Below are 26,375 nucleotides of genomic sequence, written 5' to 3' on the forward strand. Positions count from 1 at the left end.
AATAGAATACTGCATCAAAAATAAGGCAATTACCCAAGATACAACCATTAATGATTTCTCCACTCCCACTACTAGGCAGAAATAATCTGTCTAGTAGCAAATGATACTTCATTCCATTTTAGCATATCTGAAATCCTTAAGGACAAAAGTGATAAAATATGATCTTCATTAGACTTTTAGAACACTTGAAGGAAAATAATTTCTAAAGCACAAAGAGGTCAAGAGGTATAATCTTTGAAAAGATGTACTCAGTGTTCAAAATTCAAGAATGCAATATTAATACACAATGGGCGTTAGGTGAATATATGCAATACAGTGAAAACAAATTTATTTAGTACTTTTTCCATTCCATATCATCAGGAGGATTGATTTCAACTTTTCTTTTACCTACATCAGACCAGTTGGTACTCAAAACTGTACCACCAGACTCCATCTGCAATAAGAAATAAAAATAGATTAATTCTTGGACCATATAATCCAAACAATTATTTTTCAAAAAATGTTCCAAGCACAGAGCACCAAACACAAGCTATGTTTGGCTCAACACACACAATATTTTAACGTTAGGCTTTCCAGGTAAGTTACTATACTTTGTAAAAACCTGAAAAGGAAACTCTAGTTACGTAGGAGGACCATGTCCACAGACACTGCCATATAAAACACCATGTCTCCTTGCTGATCAGCACAGAGATACGTATGGAAAAACTACCTTCAGATGAAACTGGCTCCCAAGGAAAATGATGATATAATCTCTTTTGCAGGGCTTAATAAAGATTTTGCAAGGTAAACTTTCTGGTTGGACAGAACTCTAGGAGTCTCTTAATGTTCTATGCCAAATACATGCAAGTGTACACTGGAATTATTTTTGAATCAAGGTACATACATATACAGATATAGCGTCTCAGGAAAGAATCTGCCATCTATTTACTACCCACTGAATATAACAGCTACCAACAATCCTATTCATAAATATATTAAAAAAATAAAGCTCTAGATACTGTTATCTTGGGGCTTCTCAGGGGGCTCAGTGGTAAAGAACCTGCCTGCCGATGCAGGAGATGCAGGTTCAATCCCTGGGTCAGGAAGATCCCCTGGAGGAGGAAATGGCAATTCATTTCAGCATTCTTGCCCGGGAAATCCCATGGACAGAGGAGCCTGGTGGGCTACAGCGTATGGGGTCACAAAAGAGTTGGACATGACTTAGTGACTAAACACCACTACCATTTGTAATCTTACTGCAATAAAAAAAAAATCACTGACTTAGATCACAGCAAGTAAGTTGTTAAAAACCTAAACATTTAAAAATAACCAACTTGTGTTATTGGTGAATGTATAGTTGTACATGCTACCACTACACTGGAGCCTCAAAACAATGCCAATGCCCCACACTCTCTGCCAAGCTCCTTCCCCTGGGTTCCTCCGCATGGGATGCTCTTCTCCCATGGAGAGAGATGCATGACATGTCATCCTCCAAGTCTGATATGGCACCGTCTCTCTGTGGCCTCCTTTGACCCTATTTAGGATCCTAGCTACTTTCTCTCATAAGATTTGTCTACTGGGTGAGCAACATTACCATTAATATAAATTGGATGACACTGCTCTGTTAAAATTGTAAAGATCTGCTTTCTTATACCTGCTTTCCACCCCTAGCTTCAAACTAAAGCTGAGAGTTTCTAAAAGGCAAGGAGCATATTTTACCAATACTTCCATGCTAGATCAATACTTTAGCATACATATTTTTACCATATATATTACCAATACTCAAATGCTAGATCAACACTTTACCATACACACCATACATATTTACCAGTACTTAAATGCAGTAGCCTGGCACATAGTAGGCTTCAAATAAAATACTGCATAAAATGGGACAAGTCTATATAATAAATTACTCCTAACAGAACTGAAAACAGCAGATTTAATTTATAACCTGATCATGTTTGCTGATGACATTTATCTTCCCCTTTCTTCTCATGGACTGCAGTGCATCTGAGCACTCCCCTGATTTATTCTGTACACTTGGTCTTCTTGCCCAATTAGACTGAGAGATTACAGATGAGACACAGTTGCTTCTCTGTACAGGCAGACCTTATTTTATTGTGCCTCCCTTTACTGCACTTTATAGGTACTGCATTTTTTTACAACTTGAAGGTTTGTGGCAACCCTGCATCAAGTGAGCTGCTAAGTCACTTTTCCAACAGTGTGTGCTCACTCCATGTTTCTGTCACATTCTGCTAAGTCTCTTCTATTTCTAACTTTTCATTGTTATTATATTTGTTCTGAGAATCTGTGACCAGTGATCTCTGACATTACTCCTACAAAAAACTACGACTTGCTGAAGACTCAGATGATAAAGTTAGCATATTTTAGCAATAAAGTATTTTTAAATTAAGGTACCTACACTGTTTTTTAGACATGTTATTACATACTCAACAGACTACAGCATAGTGTAAATGTAACTTTCATACAAACTAGAAAACCAAACAGTATGACTCACTTTATTGCAAGATTTGCTTTAAAATGGCAGTCTAGAATTAAATCCACAGTTCTCCAACGTATGCTGGTATTCCCACAAGGACAGAAGCCAAGTCCTTGCTATGTTCCAGATCAATGTTGCCAGAGGGCTTATTTATGTGTGTGTATAGTTCAATTACAATTAGCAAAGTTTCTATATGAAAACGGACACAGATTCCGTATCTTTGAAACTTTACACACTATTTTGTCTAGCAAGCTCTTAAAAAGTCAGTATTTAAACTAATTTCTGGGAATTACCTGCGGGCCCAGTGGTTAGGACTCCATGCTTCCACTAGAGGGGGCATAGGTTTGATCCCTTGCTAGGAAACTAAGATCCCACAAACTGCAGAGTGTGTGTGTGTGGGGGGGGGGGGGGGGGGGAGCAGGATGGTGGGGGGGGGGCTGCTTTCTCCTTATGGAGGCATTAATATACTTTTTCCTATTCTTTCCACTAAGTACAACTAAAAACATTGTATGTCATTTAAATAACAACTATAAGAGGACAAATCAGCTAGAGACCCTGGGACCAAAGGAACAACATGGTGGTGAGTTCTTTGGGCTTTCTTTTGCCTCATTTTTTCAAGAGTTGGAACTGCAGAAGCTGGAAATGCCAAAGGGTGTGACCAAAAAAACCCAACAAAAGGCTGCTTTCTCTAGCCAAAGGATGAAGACCAATAGGAAAACAGAAATCTTTTAGACAGTAATCACTCCAGTCAAGACCACAGTGAAGACTGTGGTCCATCTCCACCCAGACCAGCGCCGTGAACAGCCTAGACTTCGATCCATGCTATGGTACCATGAACTGGCCTCCTCTGTTGACCGGGCCCAGTGGAAACCACCTGGGCAGTTGAACAGCTGCCTATGCCCAGCAGTAACAAGGAGTGGCCCTGGGGGGTCTACAGAGGCAGAGTGGGATACGTGGATTTCTACCGCCACCTGGCTATAGTGAAACAGTGACTTCCCTTCTTTTGCCAGAGTGGTTATCAGAGAAAGCTACTTCAGAAGGAAGGTTTAAATAAGATCTACAGTTTCATAACATGAAAATGTCCAGGTTTCAATTAGGTACCACTTGGCACTGATGAAAAACACCAAGAACCAGAAAGATTTCAGACTATATGTTTAATAAGAGAAGACAACCAATAGATGCTAACACAGAGATGACAGAGAAGTTAAAATTATCTGACATACTTTTAAAGCAGTCAGGGTAAAAATGTTTCAACAAGAATTATGAACTAGCTTGAAACAAATAAAAGAAATAGAAACCTCAGTAAAGAAAGATATAAAGAAGAACCAAATAGAAGTTTTAGAATTGAAAAATACACTTGAAATAAAAAGATCGGTGAACAGGCTCAAGAGCAGAATAGAGAAAATAAACAATCAGTGAACTGGAAAACGAACCTATATAAATTTGAATGACAGAGAGAAGAGAGATAAAATGAAGAGTCTCAGGAATATGTAGTACTATAACAAACTATCCAATATTTGTGTCATCAGGTTCCAGGAAGAAAAAAACAAAGAAGGCAGGTTTGAAAAGGTACTCAATGATACAATGAATGAAAATATCCTACAAGTGGCAAAAAACATAAATATGTGGTTGCAAGAAACTGAGCAAATCCCAATCAGTATAAACCCAAAGAAATCCTTGCCAATACAGAGAATTTGTCATAGACAGATCTACTCTGAAAGAATGCCTTAAGGAACCTCTCTAGACAGAAAAGAAACAGTAGAAACTGGAACCCTGAAACACAGTAAGGAATAAAGAAAGGCCACAAGACAGAGAAATACAGGAGAAATTGCTTTTCCTCTTTTAGGTTTTCTGAATTACTACACTTTATGATGTGATTTCTAAATGTACACACAAGAAATATTTAAGAAATTATAAATGAGAAAAGGTAAAAGTACATAAAGAGGTAACATTTCTAAATGTCACTCGGTTTCAAAAAATGGTATCAGTAGACTAAGAGAAGTTAAGTATAATATAGCTAATATAAAACCTAGAGCTACCAGTAAAAATGCTACACAAAGAAATACACCAAAAAATACTAGATAAATCAAGATGAAATTCTAAAAAATGTTCATGTAATCACAGGAAAACAGGAAAAACAAAACCAGAAATATAGAACAAAGAGAAAACTTCCTTGCCAGACATAAGTCCTAATGTATCAATAATTAAATGTAAGTGGTCCGAATGCATCAATTAAAAGAGCCTGGTAGAGTAAATTAGGAGAAGGAAATGGCAACCCACTGCAGTATTCTTGCCTAGAGAATTCCGTGGACAGAGGAGCCTGGTGGGCTGCTGTCCATGGGGTCGCGGAGTGGGACACGACTGAAGCAACTTAGCAGCAGTAGCATCAGAGTAAATTAAACAAAAACATGACATGAATACATGCTGTCCAAAAGATACTTTAAATATGACTTAGGAATCTGAAAAAGAATGAATATATGTGTGTGTGTATATATAACTGAATCACTTTGTAAACCTGAAATTAATACAACACTGTAAATCAACTACACTCCAATAAAATTTTTAAAAACTAAAATTTAAAAAAGTATGACTTAGGCAGACTGAAAATAAAAGGATGGAACAAGATATATCATGCAAAAATTAAACAAAAGATATAATCAGCTATATTAATATTAGCAAAAAAATTACCAGAGCTAGAGAATGACATTGTATAATGATAAAAAAGCAATCCACCATGAAAATGTAACAATCCTAAACACATATGAACTAAACAGAGCTGCAAAATATGTGAAACAAAAATTCACAAAACCTAAATATGAAATCAATAAATCCATGATTGTAGCTGAAGACCCTCTGTCAACAATGAACAGAACAGTAAGACAGAAAATCCACTCAGAATATTTTTTAAAAATTCAGTAAGATTATCAATCAACAGGATTTAACTGACATCTACAGAACACTCCATTCAACAAGAGCAGAATATACATTCTTTTCAAGTGGAACATATACTTAAAATAAGAAGTCTCAAGTGAAATAAAAATATATATTGAACTGAATAAAAATGAAAATATAAAATAAAAATTTGTAGGAGACAGTTAAAATTCCTGAGAGGGAAACATAGAGCATAAGCACATATAATAGAAAACAGAAATTAAAGAGTTGAATCAATAATCTAAGCACACATCTGAAGAACCTATTAAAAAAAGGAATAGCAAAATAAACCCAAATCCTTGGACTGCAAGGAGATCCAACCAGTCCATTCTGAAGATCAGCCCTGGGCGTTCTTTGGAAGGAATGATGCTAAAGCTGAAACTCCAGTACTTTGGCCACCTCATGCAAAGAGCTGACTTACTGGAAAAGACTCTGATGCTGGGAGGGATTCAGGGCAGGAGGAGAAGGGGACGACAGAGGATGAGATGGCTGGATGGCATCACTGACTCGATGGACGTGAGTCTGAGTGAACTCCAGGACCTGGTGATGGACAGGGAGGCCTGGCGTGCTGCGATTTATGGGGTCGCAAAGAGTCGGACACGACTGAGCGACTGAACTGAACTGAAGCATAAGGAAGAAAATAGTTAAAAGCAGAAATAAATGAAATTTAGAATAAAAAACAGGAAAAATTTAAGATCAACAGAAAAGCTGATTCTTTGGGGGAACCAAGAAAAAAGAGGGTGAAGTCAGTAAAACTGACAAACCCTAACAAGACAAAGACAAAAGAGAGAAAAAATACAAATTACTATCACAGGAATGAAATGGGTTATCACTACAGACCATGCCGGAGAAGGCAATGGCATCCCACTCCAGTACTCTTGTCTGGAAAATCCCATGGATGGAGGAGCCTAGTAGGCTGCAGTCCATGGGGTCGCTAAGAGTCAGACACGACTGAGCGACTTCCCTTTCACTTTTCACTTTCATGCATTGGAGAAGGAAATGGCAACCCACTCCAGTGTTCTTGCCTGGAGAATCCCAGGGACGGCGGAGCCTGGTGGGCTGTCGTCTATGGGGTCGCACAGAGTCGGACACGACTGAAGCGACTTAGCAGCAGCAGCACAGACCCCGCAGACATCAAAAGGCTAAGAAGGAAATCATACTAACAACTTAAACAAAACAGACCAATCCCTCAAAAACAAACTACCACAAGTCACTGAATGTGAAACAGTTAACTTGAACAGTCCTATAAGCTATCAGGATAATGAGATTCATAATTTAAAACCTCCCCAAAAAAGAAGTATCAAGGCCTAGATGGCTTCATTGGTTTAAAGAATCTTTAAAGACAAATTATCACTCATTCTACAAATCCATTCCCCTCAAAAAAGAGGACTGAGCACTTTCCTATTCATTCTATGAGGTATTACCCATATTACCCTGATACCAAACCAGAAAAGAATGGCACCAAAAAAAGGAACACTACAGACCAATATCCCTCATAAACACAGATACAAAAATGCTTAAAACATTTGAAAACAGAACTGAATAATATACTACAAAAAGAATTATACACTGACCAAGTGGGGTTTATCCCAAGGGTGCAAAGTTGGTTCCATGAAGAAAATAATATTAATCATATAAAATCACTACTTAAACAGGTTAAAGGAACAAAAAACCTACCTAATCATACTGATTCAAAGCAGAAAAAACATTTCACAAGTCAACAGCCATTCATGATAAAAGAAAGTCTCAGGAAAACAAAAACAGAGCAAAACTTTCTTAACTTGATAAGCATCTACAAAAACCTACAGCTAACATCATACTTAACAGTGAAAGATTGAACAGTTGTTCCCTTAAGATGGGGAACAAGGCATGGATGTCTACTCTCACTAATCTTATTCAACATAATAATGGGAGGTCTAGTCAATCAGTATAGCAATAAAAGGAGATAAACAGCACACACATCAGAAACGAAGAAATTAAACTGTTCCTATTTGAAGACTGTCTACACAGAAAATCACAAGCGATCTACCAAAAAAATCTCCCAGAACCAGTGAGTTCAACAAGGTCACAGAAGACGAGATAAACATTAAAAAACAAACAAAACCCTGTATTTCTAGACACTAGCAACAAACACATGCATAAGAAAATTAAATATATAATACCATTGACAATCACTCAAAGAAAGACCCAAATACTTTGGTGTATCACACATACTGGATTTAAATGCTGAAAAGTGTACAACAATGATGAAAGAAATAAGAGATCTAAATAAATGAAGCTGGAAGATTCGGCACAGTAAAGATGTCAATTTCTCCAAACTGGTATACAGCTCAATGTAATTCCTAACAGGACTTTTTCCACATTAGACAATCTATTCTAAAATTTATAGAAAGGCAAAGGAACTGAAATATCCAAAACAATTTTGAAAATGAAAAATAAAGTAGGGGAAATAAATCAGTCCAATTTCAAGACTTAAAATAGCAAGAGTAAGTTAGACTGTGTTATTAACAGAGCAACAGACACTCAGAACATGGAACAGGGACCCCAGAAACAGACTCAATGCTAATATGCTCAACTGATTTTTGAGAAAGATGAAAGGCAATTCAAGGAAGGAAAGACAGCCATTTCAACAAATGGTGCTGGGGCAACTGAACATATACAGGTCAAAAAAAAAAAAAAAGCTTAACCTGCATCTCATACTTCATATAAAAACTAACTCAAAATGGATCATGGACTAAGATGCAGTAAGTAAGAAAAACTTTTATTAAAACAAAGAACGCAGGGACTTCCCTCGTGGTTCAGGGGTTGAAAGTCTGCCTTGCAGTGCAGGGGATGTGGGTTCGATCCCTGGTCAAGGAACTAAGATCCCACATGCCACAGAGCAACTAAGTCTGTGCACTGCAACTACTGAAGCCCGCACACCCGTTAGAGAGTCCGCGTGCTGCAACGAGATGGCGCAGGAGGCAACAAAGATCAGCAGCTAAGAACCCACACAGCCAAATAGGTAAATTTTTTTTTTTAAAAAAAAGGAACACAGAAGAAAATCTTTGAGATCTAGAACTAAGCAAAGAGGTCTTAGAACCTGACACCAAAACCATGATCCTAAAACAAAAATTGATACATTGGACTTCATCAAAATTATACTTCAGTTCTGCTAAAGAAAAGAAGATGACAAGCTACAGACTGGGAGAAAATATTTGCAAACTCCGTATCTGACAAACTCGCCAGATTAGTGGCTGCCATGGGCTAAGGACGGGTAGGAAAGAAGGGTGTGAATGGGTATAAAATGACAACGATGAGGGAGTCCTGCGGCAACAGAAATGTTCTCTATCTTAACTGTCAACATCATGGCTGTAATATTAATTCTGCAAGATGTTTCCACTGGGGAAATCCATAAAAGATAGAAGGCATCTCTTGTACTTTCTCCAACTGTATGTGAATCTACAATTATCTCAATGTAAAAAGTTTAATATAAAAAAATTGTAAAGCAATAGTGAAAAGCACAGTCATGATCAGTTACCACGTGGTAACTTGATATGGAATATCTAAGCCTCAAACACACTTATTACCCGTATGTTAATTAATTTTAATTATTAAATATTAACTTTAACTTTCTACTGTAAAAATAAATGCTTTAAAAGAAGACAGTGACACTTCCAGAGCTACAGGTGAAAGTCCAATGATTACAGCTTCAAGCAAAATCTACATGGTTCTACAGAACTGAGGCCTAATTCAGGTGGTATTCATGCCTTGGCAAAGAGCCTGAATTTTCTTAACAGAAATTATTAACAAACCAGTGGATAATCAAAGTGCACCGACCACTTGCCCAGCACTGTTCTGGAAGTCTCCCTTCTATCTTCCTCATCCTTGACACTGAGATTACATATGCTACTAGATGGAAAACACTGGACACTCACTCAGCTACTGTGATAAATCTGACTAGAATAACTTCTATCACCCACTCTAACCTTGGGATCTCAAGTCTTTTAAGTTCTAACTCCCTGACGAAAAAAATTTATGTGGACCACACCATTTGTTTCTCACCTCTTCCACAAGTCCCCAACTTTCTTGAAAGATAATTAAGTTTCAAGCAAGAAGACATGGTCAGACAAAGCCCATTTAAAATGGTCTCCCAACTACAGTACATACAATCTGATCTCTTTACTTATATTTTTAATTTCTGAAATTTACTACTATAATAGATTTTCTTAAAGTTTATGTTCTTACAAATGATTTGTTCATGGCACGTTTCACTTCATCAGAGCCATCTGAATAGATCTGCTGAAACAATTTGTTTAAAGCTGCATCTCCCTCCAACTTTTCATTCTTTTCTTCTTCTTTGATCTCACCGACCAATTTATCCCAATTTCTTGTATAATGAGATGATGATGGATATAGGTTTTTTACATCTATGGAGTAAAAAAAAGAAGTGATTAATCAACATTTGTCAATTATGTCAAGCACACGTAACTTTGTGACCATGGTGTACACATCTCAGCAAATAGTTTAAGTCATTAAAGATTTCATGTTTGTAATAAATGTCTTTCTGATATATAAATCAATAATTAACATTTAAAACCTCTAAAGACTGAATCGGTAAGCATAATGTAAAATCTGTAAATTTCTTTTAAGCAAAATAACTCATAGTGTAAACTTTTGGTACATTATGCAAAACTAGATTAACAAAGAAACCCTCCATGTTACTAATAGGAGAAACTGTGTGAGAAGCATACAGGAACTTCTAAGACCCATTTATTTTTATTCATTTCTGACTGTGCTGGGTCTTCACCGCTGCAGGCTTTCTCTAATTGCGGTGATTGGGGGCTACTCTTGCCGTGTGCAGGCTTCTCACTGCAGTGTCTTCTTTTGTTCCTGAGCTCAGGCTCCGGGCATGCAGGCTTCAGGAGTTGTGGCAAACAAGCTCAGGAGTTGTGACCCACGGGCTCCAGAGTGCTGGCTCTGTAGTTGTAGCACACAGGCTTAGCTGCCCCACAGCATGTGGAATCTTCCCAGATAAGGGATCAATCTTGTGCACTCTGCATTGGCAAGCAGATTCTTAATCACTCAATGGACCACTAGGGAAGCCCACATACAAGAACTTTGATGTTTACAGAAAAGGTGCAAAGATCGTACCAACAATTCTAAAAATATTGACTTTTAAATAGATACTTCATTAACAAACTTTCTCTAAACAAAGCTTTAACAAATGTTAGAAAATACAGCTTCTAGGGCTTCCTTGGTGGCTCAGTGGTCAAGAATACACCTGTCAATGCAGGAGACACCACTTCGATCCCTGGTCCAGGAAGATACCACATGCCACGGAGCAACTAAATCTGTGTGCCACAATTACTGAGCCAGGGATCTAGAGCCCGGGAGCTGCAACTACTGAGCCCATGCGCCTCAGCTACTGAAGCCTGCCCACCCTAGAGCCAGCGCGCCCCAAGAGACGAAGCCTGCGTATCCAACTGGAGAGCAGCCCCCACTCGCCACAACTAGAGAAGGGCCGTGTGACAACAAAGACCCAGCAAAGCCAAAAATACATAAAATGATATTGGTGTGTGTGTGTGTGTGTGTGTATAAAGCAGCTTCTCCTAAGGTACTTATATCTTTGTATCTTTAATTTGAAACTGAAAACAATGACATGCCATTTGACATTGCCATGCCATCTGACAGTGAGTTAAGACTCCATCCTCTCACCACATTAAAAATACCAGATTACTTCAACAGGAGAAAACAATAAAGAATTCTTGAATGCTGAAAAATACTACATGATGATCCAGAGGTCAATGCCCACATCACATGCACACAGGAAATAGTATTACTTGGAGGGCACATAGGGATTAAACAGAGGCTGCTTGCAGCCAGAGAGGCAACCAGCCCAGGGAGATTCAGGGCACTGCCAAAGCTGCCCCAAAGACCAAGGGAAACAAGGTCTTGACACACAAATAGTTTAAAAGAAACTAACCAGATTACCTAAGAACTGTTAAGAGCAGTTCTGTTCATTATTCAATGGAAATATAATCCACAAATGTGAGTCACAAATATAATTCTAAAATTTCAAGTAGTCTAAAAAAATGTCTTATTTAGCCTAACACATCCAAAACAGTATCAGTTCAACATGAAATCAATATAAAAGTATTAATATATTTTGTATATATTTTTCACACTAAGTCTAAAATCTGGTATGTATTTCACCCTTAGAGCACATCGCAATCCTGACTAGTCATATTCCAAGTGGTCAACAGGTACAGGTGGTTTGCAGCTACTACACTGGATGGTACAGCTAGAGAGCCTTGGAAAAAAACATTCAAAATTTCCCTATGAATTAGGACATGTTAATGCTGGTCTACATGTCCCTCTTCCACTATTGCCTTTCTATATATCCCCTTTCTCAAAAGAGTTGAGAAACTCATCGTTCACTCTGTTTTCCATCCTTTCTCTTCACCTCTCTCCCTGCCCATCTCACCACCCAATCCCTAACAAAACAAAATGACAACACACCAGTTTTATACAGGGCAAGCAAACTGTTTTCCAAATTCTATCCACCTGTCCTCTACCAGTAATCTCTATCTTTTGTACATTTTTCACTAGGAGCCAAGAAAACAAAAAACGCATGCCAATGGTAAATTAAGAACTTAGGACCCACAGGTTTAATTAATCCTGATGCTGATTTGCCAGATGGGACCACAGTTCTCATCTCCATTTTACAGATACGAAAGTTGGCACAGATAGGTTAACAACTTGCCCTTATCTGCAGTCTCCAGCTTGTCAAACAATCTGACAAGCACATTAACCCCTTACAAAATATAAAACCGGTCAGGAGGAATACCATCTTGAATATTCAAGGCACTGAGTTTAAAAAGAGTTTGTATCTATAACACCAAAAAAATCTTTAATCTCAGAAAACATTAATACCTGCAGGTGGCAGATGAGCTACTCAGAGACAGGTAACCTAACTTCTTGCTTATTCACTCTAACATCAACTAACTGTAAAGCTACTCATGTCAGCACAGACTTCCCACTGTTAGAAAACGCAGCAACAAGCAATATCACACATGGGGCAGAAGAACCGGACCCGGACTCTGAAGACCTGGATTTAGTCCTGGACAATGGAAACTGCTGGGTAATCTCAGGCAAGATGTCTAACCTTTCTGAGCCCGTAAGATAGGAGGAACAATACGAGGTCACTTGCTATACAGGGCTGCTGCTAGAACTAGGTGAGACACTACATTTAAAATATTTCTTTAAAGAAATGCTTTAAGCTATATATAAACCTCAATCCAAAAATCTCTGGGAGTCGGCCCCATGAGAAGCACATAACATCTTTACCAAATCTTTCACATACAGCAGGGCACAGAAGCTTAATAAACAGCTTATATACCAACTTGAAGCATTTCGATTCCAAAAAATTACCTGCGAGGGTAAATTTCCTGGCTCTGCTGTAGGTTAGCTACAGTTAGCTATGACAGTATCATGCAAGGAAACCGGGTGAAGGGTACATGGGACTCGAGTATTTCTGCAACTTCTATTAGAACCTAAAATTATTTCAAAATAAAATTTGAAGATGAATGCTCTACTGGTGAACTTGGCATTTTCTACAAGGTGCCACAATGAAGCTGTATTCTGTATTACAGAAGAAAGCAGTGAAAAATCAAAAAGTAGCTGAAACAAAGTCACCTCATTTTAGTCATCAAATCAGAGCATTATCTCTAATCAAAAGGTAATCTCTCTCCATTCATTAATGAGGTCATTGCTATAAAATACAGCCTTAGACTGTAGGTCTAAGTGCGTCCCACAGATTAATCATTGCATTAGAAAAACACCTGTCTACTGCCTATGCTTAGAATTGACCCCAACATAAAGTAGTCTTTTCCTTAAAGGATTAAGCAATCAACCCTTGTTTTCTACTCTACTCATAGGCTTGCCTTAGGCCTTCATTAGCTATCTGCCTCCACCTCTTAGAAAAATAGTGAAATGTGCTAGACACTTTTCTCTGGGAAGCCCTGAAATTCCAGGAAATTAGAGTTGACTATATTAGAAGAAACAGAAAGGCATAAATAAGAGGGGAGAAAGGAAGAGTGGGAAATATATCAGCAGAGTAAAACTATTACACATAAAAAACAGGAAAGGCCAACACACAAAAACAATCCCCAGCCAATGTCACAAACTGACATGGTAAACAATAAACTCCAATTCCCTCTGGGCTCTGATGCCATTCATTTGTATTCTTATGGAGTTTAAGACGTTAGAACCATCATTAAGAAATATTTTGTATTCATTACAGAGCAACCATATTATACTCCGTGTATTTTATCTTGAGAACATAAATAATGAAAGTAGAAAGAATACTCATCACTATTTAATTTCAACTATATAACACGATATGAATCTAAAGCTCATCAAGGCCAGAAAACAAACCTGCTATGAACGGTTTGGGGTTAGGCACATCTCCTTGCCCTTCTAGCTTTTCCCATCTCACAGCCTCTGGCTTTTTCATTTTAATTTCAATCTGGAGGAGACACCAAACAAAATCAATTATTCAATGTAAAATACAGAAAACAGTTAAAAAGAAAAAGCAATTTCCTTAAGTTATCAATGTTTTATAAGAATTAATAGTGTCCTTGCTTCCAAAGCTAAATTAAAAAGCTAAATTCGGAGAACTCTGAAACAATTACTTTGTTTCTACTTAAAATCCACCTTCAAAAACAATACACATACACACTATAAATTACAATTAAGAGTCTAGAAATCCACATGCTTTTCTTCTTTTAAAGCGGTGTTCTCAACTGGGGTGATTTTGTCCCCGAGGGGTATTTGGCAATGTCTGGAGACACTGCTGGGTCATCACAACTGAGGCACAGGTGAGGAGAGGCTGTGTGTGTGTCTGCTCAGTTGCTCAGTCCGACTCTGCGACCCCACGGACTGTAGCCCACCAGGCTCCTCCATCTGTGGGATTTTCCTAGTAAGAATACTGCAGTGGGTTGCCAGTTCCTCCTCCAGGGGATCTTCCCCACCCAGGGGTTGAACCGGTATCTCCTGCATCTCCAGCATTTGGAGGTGGCCTTTTTTTTTTTTTTTTACCACTAAGCAACCTGGGAAGCTCCCGAGGAAAAGGCAAGGGGGTGCTACTAAATATAAATATCCTACAACATAAAGGGTAACACCCACAACAGAATTATCCAGCCCCAAATGCTAATAGTGCCCACCACTGAGAAACTGTTCTAAAGGAGTTACTATGCATGTGTGTACATTAACCTGTTTCAAAGTAGAAAAACTTATTTCATTGTATAAAAATATCAAAACAAGTAAAACTAAGGGAAGTCATCAGTTAGATCCCTTAAATTATAACTTGCTTAACAATAACATCCTGTAACTTGCCTTTATTGACTGAAGTCACTTTAATTGTTCTTGCAAATTGCATACCCTCCAAGTTTCGTGTAGCATGAAGACACCTTTAAGCACCAACTATATAAAACGCCTCTGACGTATGGGTCATTATGTTAGTGACCCACTGGTGAAAAACTAACTGCAGTTTTGGACCATGAATTTTAAATCATTATAACTAGGTTCAAACACATCTTTATCAATCAAAATAGGAACCATTACAATCAACACATTTTGCCAACGAGAAATAAGTGTGTTTATTCCTGTAGCGTAAAAATCAGTGCTTTGGATTCAATGAACTCTTGAAAGCATGTTCTGCCTCCTGCTGGCTGTGGGAGCATTTTTCCTGCAAAAAGCTGTCGAGATCCTTGAAGAAGTGGTAGTCCATTGGTGAGTGGTCAGGTGAATATGGCAGATGATGCAAAACTTCATAGCCTAATTCGTTTAATTTTTGAAGTGCTGGTTGTCAATGTGGAGCTGGGCAGTGCCATGGAGACAAACTGGGCCCTTTCTGTTGAGCAAGGCCAGCTGCAGACACGGCAGTTTGCAGTGCATCTCATCCATCTGCTAAGCATATGTCTCAGATGCAATGGTTTCAGAAAGCTGTAGTCATTGGGACAGGCAGCAGACCACCAAAAAGTGACCATCACCTTTTCTGGTGCAAGTTGAGCTTTGGGAAGTGCTTTGGAGCTTCTTCTTGGTCCAACCACTGAGCTGGTCATCACCAGTTGTACAAAATCTACTTTCCATCCGTCACAATCCACTGAGAAATGGTTCATTGTCGTTGCAAAGGGTAAGGGAAGATGACACTTCAAAACAATGAGTTTCTGATTTGCAGTCAGCTTATGAGGCACCCACTTATCCAGTTTTTTCACCTTTCCAATTTGCTTCAAACGCCAAACGACCACAGAACAGTCAACACCGAGTCCTTCAGCAACGTCTCACATGGTTGGAAGAGATCAGCTTCGATGCACATCCATTAGCAGTTTCTGGGCCAAATGAGTTCTTGATTTGAGTTGTCTCTGCAGCTTTATGACCCATTTTGAACTCAAATAAGATAACTGCTCTAATTTTTCTTTTTATCTAACATCATTTCCCTAGTCTAAAATAAATACAAACAGCAAGTAGTAAGTCATTAGCAAAAAAAAATGAAAGAAATGTGCATTAAAATGATGTATAACATATCCACATTTATATAAGAAGGTATTCTAATATCAAAAAGCAAAGTTCAACAATTACTTTTGCAGACGGTAAAGCAACCGCCTGCAATGCAGGAGACCAGGGTTCAACCCCTGGGCTGGGAAGATCCCCTAGAGCAGGAAATGGCAACCCACTCCAGTATTCCTGCCTGGAGAATCCCACGGACAGAGGAGCCTGGTGGGGGGCTACAGTCCATGGCGTTGTGAAGGGTCAGACATGACTGAGTAACTAACACACAACAGTAATGGTAACTCTTTCTGGAACATAGAGCTAGTCATGCCCAGTTAAAACTGGTCAAGACCACTGACCATTCAACTGGGCCTCCATGAGTTTGACCTCAGAGGGCCAAAAAATGTCACCCTCAGATCATGCTAATGCCATTTTCTGAACATGCATCTCATGAAGAAACGTGTGACTCAGATATGCCTATGCAGGACACCAATGACTTCACTTCATCATCCTTCCCTTCCCCCACCCCTCAGACCACCTTACTTCTTTATCCCATAAATATCCCAAGTCTGTCGCCTCTGGAAAGGCAGATATAAGATTTTTTGTTGTTGTTCTCCTGTCTCTTCATTCAGCTGCCTCATGAATAAACTCGTTCTCTTCTGCAAATATCAGTGTCTTAGTGTTTGCCTTACTGTGCATTGGGTAAATGGGCCTGCTTTGATAACACAAGTAATGATAACATTTTTACAATCACTGGTTCAATAATCATCAAACATCTACCACGAGCAAGGTATAGTCTTCAGGAATGTGAGGGATTTTTTACATATTAAAAAATAATATGTGGTCATCCCTGACCACTCACTAGTGTGTGAAGCACTTGAAGAAAGGCAACTAAATGTTCTAAACACTCAGGAGAGATCACACTGGCTGTGAACAGGAAGGTTTCCAGGCACCTTGAGGGCTGTGAGAGGCAGGAGCATTTACAGTGATGGCAAGGGTCTCCAGAAGCAAAGGGAACTGCCAAAAACTAGAGCCCCAAGGTAAGAAAGGACAATGTCATCAGGCAGCAAAGAGAAGACCAGTTTGCCTCAAGTCCAGGATTTTCGTTAAAGCAGTGAAAAATAGACGGAAAAAAAAGGTGCAAGACAGACTATGAAGACTTCTGAGGGCTAAACTAAGGCCGCTTATTACAGTGAAATGTTAAGAGCTCCCTAAAAGCATCTTTTACTCTCTAATCAAGGCTGGTCCCCTAGAATCCACCTAACATACACTCACAGAGCACTTTGTTAGCCCTCACACACACTCACAGAGCACTTATCACCTTACATTCTCCTTATTCAAATAATGCTCAGCCCCAATTTGAGCCTAGCAGAAATCAGCATTTATAGTGCTGGTAAACACAGTAATAACCATTATGCAAATAGTTTTAAGAATCAAGTTAGAATTTTATATTCTAATGTTTTTTCTAAGAAAATAATCACGACTTTTTAAGTAAGAAAAACACCCAAAAGACAAGCCTATTATGTCCACTTTGGTTCTTTGATCTCTTTGGTGAAGATGAATCATTTAAAGTAGCAATTGCTGGTAATCTTTCTACCAAAAGAGTTTAAGGAGAAAATCCTTAAAATCTTCATTTTAAAATACTTTAAGAAAACACTAACAGTAATCTGTCAGTATTTTCAGTCAGATATGAAGTGATGGGTATAAAAGGGGTGTGGACTGAGTATTTTCTTAAGGTGCCCAGAAATGTAACAAAAAATGTTTTCATGAGAGAAAACATGAAACAAATCTCACTGGAAAAGAAGCAAAACAATCAGTCTTTTAAATGTAACACACGTATTTAAATTCTACATGCATAAAAACAAACATTTACAAGGATCTCCAGAATTCTGTAAAGTGAACTATGACTTAACGTGCATAAAGCGAAATACTGCCACTATTTCCTCACAGCCAGTATGAGGACTCTGGTCATTTTCAGTTGTCACTGTTGCAATCTTTATCAAAAAGGGACAGAAATCCAACAGTCAGCAATGACACAAAAAATTACTGAAAAGGACTATTAATATTATAGTAAAATTTAAAACTGCATCTTACTCCTTTAATTTTCAACTTATCTAGAAATGAAGACTTCACAAGCAGTGTGTACATCACCAGTATCCTTAACTAACTTCAGCCATGAGGCACCCCATGCTCACACCACGTTTTCCTGTACTAAGAACTGTCTATAAAAAGTCCCTCGCTTCACCTGAATAGCAGCACACACTAGCATTGGCATCTCTGAAAGCCACTACAACCTGAGTAATTGTGCATTATGAACAAAGAGGCCTTTATAAAGCCCAAGTCAAAGCTCTAAGTAACAACCTATTTCAACTGGACAAGCTGACTTGAACTCAAAATTATACTTACTCCACTCATTAAAAGAAATGCACAGAATAAAGCATTTAAAGCGGCTTTCTTAAAAGGCAAAAGGGGAGAGACTAATTTCCTATGAATTCCTTTTTTATCTACTTCACTTTTAATGCTTACATATGGACGTGAGTTTGAGTGAACTCCGGGAGTTGGTGATGGACAGGGAGGCCTGGCGTGCTGCAGTCCATGGGGTGGCAAAGAGTCGGACACGACTGAGCGACTGAACTGAACCGATGCTCTTAAAAGTGATTCTGACAGATACTTTTCAAAATACCACCAGTCCAACTTCAGATATTTTTACTGGGACTATTAATCAGCCATTCTATTCATTTAAGTCAAAAGTAATTTAAAGATAACTTAAAACCTTGATGATTTGCGTGAATGCGGCTCTCACAGGCACAGAGAAGGCTTTCAATGCGCCACAAGGTCCCAAGCAGCATTCACAGACTACTAGTAAGAATCCCTGTGTGTTGGGTTGTCAGTGTTCAATAGCATGTGTACTACCACCCATTTCTAAGCTCTCCTTTACACAGAAGAAAATTTAATTTTTTCCAATGAAAGGAACTTTAGATTTAAAGAAAAGCCATTACTTCTAAAGGGTCACAGCATCCAGAGACCATCTTCTTAAAAAAAGGTGAGTCTTTACTATTACAGATTGATGGTGAAGGAATCTTTACCAGAGACTAGAGAGCTGTGCAGCTTACTGGTAAAGTTTTTTTTTTTTTTTTTGGCAAACTTTTGGGAACCATCTGTTTCAAAGATGCAGTCATTAGTGTTCCCTGATCTTTAGAACGCAGCTTTCCCAATGTTCTCTCACTCAGCTCTTTGCACATTTAACTTCTGTATCAAAACTCTTAGAATAGCTCAGTCTCCCTGAGGCCAGAATGCACATCTACCGTCTTTATTTTTATTTTCAAATCATTTTATAATGTTTTTAGTGCAAAGGATGGTAATGCATGGAATAACCTTCCCCAATGTTCTAACAGCACAGTTCAAATGAGTACTGAGTGCCTACTGTGAGCCAGGCACTGTGCTGGTGCATAGGGCCCCTCACCACCTTGATTCTTCTTGGAAGAAATCAATCAGAAGAGACACTCCTATAAACAAAAAATTCCAGTGTCCATTCTGTAAGCAACAGACCTAAGTTTTGAGAAATACCTAATTATCTGGAAGGAAGTTTGCCAAAATGTCATCAGTAATGAGACACTACTTTCTCAGCTCCCTGATATTTTTCCAAATTTTCTATGATGTGCATTTACTGATTTTACAACCCAAATAAAAATCTAAATAATGAAAATTAAATAACAGCAGCAATACTTACTGAGTACTTATTACATGCCCTAGGTACTACGTGCTTCATGTACCTCACTCAACAGAAAAACCCTGTAATAGGAAAACCATCCACATTTTAGAGAGGAGGGAGCCACATAAGCAGAAGTTGTGAACAAGTCAAAAACAGCCAGTAGTGTAATTCTGAAAGAGATGAGTCAAACAGGTGTCACTTGTTGGACGTATGACAAATCTCACTGAGGCCTAGTTTCTCATGTAAAATGGGATTAATAGGGCCTACCTATTAAGAAAGTGAAGAGGAACTAAAGAGCCTCTTGATAAGCGTAGAAGAGGAGAGTGAAAAAGCTGGCTTAACATCAGTACAGTATATTAACGCATATATATGGAATTTAGAAAGGTGGTAACGATGACCCTATATGTGAGACAGCAAAAGAGACACAGATATAAAGAACAGACTTTTGGACTCTGTGGGAGAAAGCGAGGGTGGAATGATCTGAGAGAATAGCATTGAAACATATATATTATCATATGTGAAACAGATCGCCAGCCCAGGTTCAATGCATGAGACAGGGTGCTGGGGCTGGTGTGCTGGGATGACCCAGAGGGATGGGATGGGAGGGAGGTGGGAGGGGGGGGGTTCAGGATGGGGAACACATGTACACCCATGGCAGATTCATGTCAACGTATGGCAAAACCAATACAATATTGTAAAGTAATTAGCCTCCAATTAAAATCAATTTTTTTAAAAAAACCTCAGCATTCAAAAACTAAGATCATGGCATCTGGTCCCATCAAGCAAGGGATATAGACGGGGAAAAAGTGGAAGCAGTGACAGATTTTCTTTTCTTGGGTCCCAAAATCACTGCAGATGGTGACTGCAGCCATGAAATTAAATGATGCTTGGTCCTTGGAAGGAAAGCTATTGCAAACCTAGACAAGAGTATTAAAAAGCAAAGACATCACTTTGCTGACAAAGGTCTATATAGTTAAAGCTATGGTTTTTCCAGTAGTCATACATGGATGTGAGAGTTGGACCATAAAGAAGCTGAACACTGAAGAACTCATGTTTTTGAACTGTGGTGCTGGAGAAGCCTCTTGAGAGTCCCTTGGACTGTAAGGAGATCAAACCTGTCAATCCTAAAGGAAATCAACCCTGAACATTCACTGGAAGGACTGATGCTGAAGCTGACGCTCTAATACACTGGCCACCTGATGTGAAGAGCTGACTTGATGGAAAAGACCCTGATGCTGGGAAAGACTGAAGGCAAAAGGAGAAGAGAGCGGCAGAGGAGATGGTTAGACATCACCAATTCAACAGACATGAATCTGAGCAAACTCCAAGATAGTGATGGACAGGGAAGCCTGGCGTGCTGCAGTCTGTGGGGCTGCCAAGGATCAGATGCAACTCAGTGACTGAGTACAACAAGGGCATAGCTCATTTAGGGCTCTTATGAGGATTAAACAAAACCATATATGAAACAATAGAGCACTGTGTCTGGCAAGTAAGTGAGTGCTATTTTGAGGATCTTCTTCATCACTGCTACAATTGGCTCAAACATCTGAGCAAATTATTTCACATCTCTGGGTTCGGTTTCCATACCTTTAAAAAGGTAGTAACAATACTGGCACCATGTAGTAACTGTGAGGACTTCATAGGCTAATACACAGCTATCAGAACAGTTAGCTACTGTTAATTCTTTACAGGCCACACAACACGGCACTGGCTAAAAAAGCTACAGTAAATGCATATGATGAAATACTTCGCTGAAAAACATCTAAGAGCATGAAAAAAAAAATGCATAATGCACACTAAATTTAACAAGACAGCTACAGATAGTATGGACAGTAAAAATCCTTTTCTTTTGAAAATATACATATATCCATTCATAGAAAAGGCAGCAAGAATATACTCCAAGATCTGCTATTTGTGGGTATCAGCAACTAAACAGTTATTTAAAAAAAAAAAAACACCTTATCACCAGCACTACCACATCAAACAGCACTAACAAAACAATAATCCAAAACCCTACACACATCTGTGTTTAAATAAGCAGGAGTATCTTGACCAGACACCTCCAATCCCTTCATATCATAATTAAGATTCTTTCATGAATATTTTAAAAAAAATACTAAAACTTGTAAAATTTTAGCGGGTTAAGAAGGGAGAAGGAGGCTGGCTACCTGTCTCTAAGACACACATCTTTATTTCCCACAATTCCAGTTAAAAGCTTCATATTTTATTGACATAATACTAAAAATTACTCTGACTAAAAATAGGAACACAAGAACATTTCTGCAACAGCAATTTTCCTTGGAGTGAATATTAACCTTTAAAATGAGTATTTTACAGCATAGCTGTTACTGAAGATAAATCCTGTGGTTGTGTTGAGAGAATACTGTCATGAGATTAACAAAATGAAATTAAAAAATTAGTTTCTTAATTTAAAAAAATGGATCAGCAGGCAGATATGTAAGCTGGTATTCAGTAAAAGGTAGAAATAACTATCAGTGGTACTAAAATATATATATATATATATATGAATTCTGACTTTAAAAAAGGACATTACATACTATACTGTAAAATATTTAGCTAAGGGAAATTCCCTGGCAGTCCAGTGGTTAGGACTTGGTGCTTTCACTGCTGGGGCCAGGTTCAATCCCTGGTCAAGGAACTAAAATCCTGCAAGCCGTGTGGCATGGCAAAAAAAAAAATAGTTAAGAAATGCTATTTCAATAATTGAAGGGTACTAACTCTTCCCATCTTCATTGCAAATTATATTTCACTTGAATAACACTTAACCAACAGTTATACATAAATATGCAACATGCACTATTTATTTGAAGGTGGGAAAGAAAACAGGATTCTCAAAAGGCAAAGAAACAGCCCTTTTAAAACCACAGATTTTACAGAATCTCTAGTATCAAGCAGATTTTCCCAAGCAAAATGTACCCTTTTCTCAATCCACCTGCAAACATATGAAAAGAAAATTACTATTTTTCCCTTCTAGTGACATCAATAAATAAACCTCAGTAACCCAGAGAAAGATGTTATTTTCAGTATTTTAATACTGACTCCCTCTGCTGTATAAAAAAGGATTCAAAAATGTCATTTCCCTTAGGATCTAATTAGGTACAATTCTTTCCATTTGTTTCCCATAAAACACAGCTTAAAAACAGATAGCTTAACAAAGTAAAATATATTACTCTGGGTTAGGACAGTAAAAATAATCATCCTCCAGAATATATCCCTCAAATCTAAATTCTTTAGTCCAGAACTTAGACAAACCTAAGAAAAGAAACAAAAATCTAAGTATTCTTCCTGGGCCATGCTGAACAATTCAGTAACCTGAAACTTGAGGAAAGCATTTAAAATCCATGAACCTCAGTTTCTTTTTACCTGTAAACCTAAGAATGAAGGCACTTACTACACTCTGCAAACTTGGTAAGGCCAATATCAGAACCCAATTTAAATTCATTCTCTGAACAATTACTGACCACCTACTCACAACATACAGTGTACAGGGCTAGGATTGCCAAATTTAGCAAATGGAACATATTTGTATCTTAAAACTATTTACTGTATGTAAAAGCTAATTGCTCATCCTGTACTTTAGGGCTTCCCTCATAACTCAGTTGGTAAAGAATCTGCCTGCAATGCAGGAGACCCAGGTTCGATTCCTGGGTCAGGAAGATCCCCTAGAGAAGGAAACGGCAACCTACTGCAGTATTCTTGCCTGGAAAATCCCTTGGACAGAGGAGCATCGCGGGCTACAGTCCATGGGGTCGCAAGAGTTGGACACAACTTAGCAACTAAACCACCACCACCTGTACTTTATCTGGCAACTTTCCCTGAAGCACATACAGAGATTCAAGTATGACAGCTTCTCATCTTTAGAAGACTTACAAAAAGTAAGGGAAATCAATGTATATATAAACAAACTACCATACAGGGAAGGGTAGTAGCTATGTAGCATTTAAAGAAAAGACCAAGGTGGGGAAAAAGGTAAGCTGGGAAAACAGTAAGAGGGCCTTGGGGAATGGTTACACTCAACAAGCACTCACAAGATTCAAAGGAGAATAAAAACTGACAGTGCTTAGTCACAGCCCCGATTCTGGCCACACAGACCTGTGTAGTCACCAAATACCCTCTTCCATTATACAAGGTGGAAACAGGTTTTGAAGTTATTTGCAATATTTTCACACAAATCAATTTAAATTACTTCAAAAAGACATGCATTAACACCTCTCAATAGAAAAGATGTACAAAAATGCCAACTCCTAATATTCTGACTTATCTCCCTGTCAAATCGAGTTGTAGTTCTCCGCTTATTTCACCCAATACTACTGAACAAATTCTGTCCAATGTAGACGGGGCCGGTAAGACTAAAATCTTCAGAAGATGTCGTCCTTTTTCTCACTTTCTGTCGTCCAAGCAACTGTTCCTGTCTCTGCCTCCTAAGTAAACAGCTCTGTATGTTTCACTCTTCAAACAGTTTTAAGCATATCATTTTTATACTAGATGCAAAAACTACTGCTTCTTTACTTTGCACTTCCTGCTTCAACCCTCTGCAGACGCTCTCTTCTTCCTACAGGCCCAATTATCATTCTTCATGACATAAGCCAACCCTGATTCTAGTCCGTGAGTGGAACATTCACACAGCTCAAAAGTTAAATAACCAACTACGCTGGAGGACATGTGTATAGAAAAGGTGTAGTAATGCAGAAAATTTATGCATATCATTCTTTCCCCTCATACACCCTCACACAATCTTACAGGTGAAAGGATTTCAGAGTCCACAGCTCTCTCATTTTCACAGGATGATGGAAATCATGCCCTATGATCATGTGTGATCATGTGAATCACTAGTCTACACTTACAGAGCGAGCAAGGAACCAGAGTCAGGTTTTCTGATTTTCAGTTCAGTATTTTTTCTGCTAAATTACACTTCTATCCTACTATACTCTTACTACACCTTCTGACTGGTAGCTGATACATTCCATGAATTTTAATTCTATTGCACATTTTTACTCTTTTTGAAAATATAAAGAAATCTATAAATTAGTTATTCAAACTGTAATTAATCCCTCATAACACAGTAACCTAAAATTCAGCTTAACTAAAAAGCAAGACAGCAGATTCATGTTTCTAATAGTCTATATTTTTAACTCCGTAAGGAAGTGTGAGAAAAGTATTTATGTATCACAATGGACCAAACTGACAAGTCCAAGACAAGAACCACTGTCAGTATCAAATCTTAAGAAGATGCTGATCATTGTATCTTTAGTGGCAACTGTTTTATCAAGAAGTACTATACCTATCTTAGTAAGCATATAAACACTGCTGAGGTTAGATTTTTAAACTCCATTTTCCTAGAATTAGGGGAGGGGGAAAAACTATTATTCAAAAACTACTGTTCTTATTTAATTTAAACATGTGTGGCTAGAAGGATCTATAAGTTTACAACCACAGGGATAATTAGATGACCAATGTTTCTGTGTTTTGAAAAGATTACCAGTGACAACCCGTTCCAATGGTCTTACCTTTGTCGAAAGCACTTTAAACGTGCTCTGCTCTGGTATTATAGGATGAAGAAGTCTCAGTTTCAAACTGTAATCATCTCCAGAAGGAAGTTTCACTAAAGCAGACAACTAATGAACATAGAATTAGTGGCACATTTTATAAATTAATTTAAAAAAGGGTAAAGTACTTAAACTGACTATAATTACAGAACTTTAGTACTGTTGCAGAGTATTTTTAAAACCTTATATGGAATATAAGATTTAAGAATCTCAAAATAATCCTTTTTAAAAATCTGGTGTCCTTCATAATTCAAAAGGACACATGTACCTCAATGTTCATTACAGCAATATTTACAATAGCCAAGACATGAAAGTAACCTAAATGTGCATCAACAGATGAATGGATAAGAATGTGATGTGTATATATACATACGTGTGTGTGTGTGTGTACACATATATGATGGAATATTACTCAGCCATAAAAAGGAACAAAACTGGATCATTTGTGATGTGGATAGATCTAGAGTCTGTCATATAGTGAAGTCAGTCAGAAAGAGAAAAACAAGTTATCATGTATCAATGCATGTATCTGGAATGCAGAAAGATGGTAACAGACGAGCCTGTATGCAGGGCAGGAATAAAGAAGAAAACATAGCGAACAGGTATGTGGACATGGCAGGGTGGGGAAGGGAAGAAGAGGAGGGGAGACGAATGGGGAAAGCAGGTTAGACACGTGTGCTATGGCGTGTGAGACGGCTAGGGGGCAGCGGCTATACAGCACAAGGAGCTCAGCCGAGTGCTCCGCAATGAACTAGGAGTGTGACGGGGAAAGGCAAAAGGAGGTTTAAGAGGAAAGGGATGTGTGTATACATATGGCTGATTCACTTTGTTGCACAGCAGAAACACTGTAAAGCAATTCTACTCCAAAATTAAATAGCACTGCCCATGAAAAAAAAAGGAAAAAAAAATGTAAATGGACTAAATGCTCCAATCAAAAGAAAAAAAAAAAAAAACCTGGTATTCGTCACAGAAACTCTTATATACCTAATTAAAGAACAGAGTATGTTTCATAACATACCCTACACATTTAAATCTCAAGGAAACTCAAGATACAAGGGCCACATAGTACAGCATGTAACAAAAAAAGCATTCTTGTGCAAAACATCTAGTTCTACCACAAACTCTCTTAAATCTCTATCACAAGGTTTTCCAC

At 38.2% G+C, this 26,375-nt stretch overlaps 1 protein-coding gene across 2 annotated transcripts in view; it reads right to left on the reverse strand.

Moving 5' to 3' along the window:
- Positions 1-298: 298 nt before the first annotated feature.
- Positions 299-26,375, reverse strand: part of SUGT1 (SGT1 homolog, MIS12 kinetochore complex assembly cochaperone) — a 40,780-nt gene continuing 14,703 nt past the window's right edge. For both annotated transcript variants that reach the window (XM_061434457.1, XM_061434456.1), the window contains exons 10-13: positions 25,184-25,291; positions 13,829-13,919; positions 9,638-9,819; positions 299-433 (exon numbers count right to left, since the gene is read on the reverse strand). In XM_061434457.1, coding sequence (XP_061290441.1) covers positions 332-433; positions 9,638-9,819; positions 13,829-13,919; positions 25,184-25,291 — 483 coding nt within the window. In that variant the 3' untranslated portion in view covers positions 299-331. The remainder of the gene's footprint in view (positions 434-9,637; positions 9,820-13,828; positions 13,920-25,183; positions 25,292-26,375) is intronic.

The sequence above is a fragment of the Bos javanicus genome, chromosome 12 (assembly GCF_032452875.1).
Source record: "Bos javanicus breed banteng chromosome 12, ARS-OSU_banteng_1.0, whole genome shotgun sequence".
Classification (NCBI taxonomy): domain Eukaryota; kingdom Metazoa; phylum Chordata; class Mammalia; order Artiodactyla; family Bovidae; genus Bos; species Bos javanicus.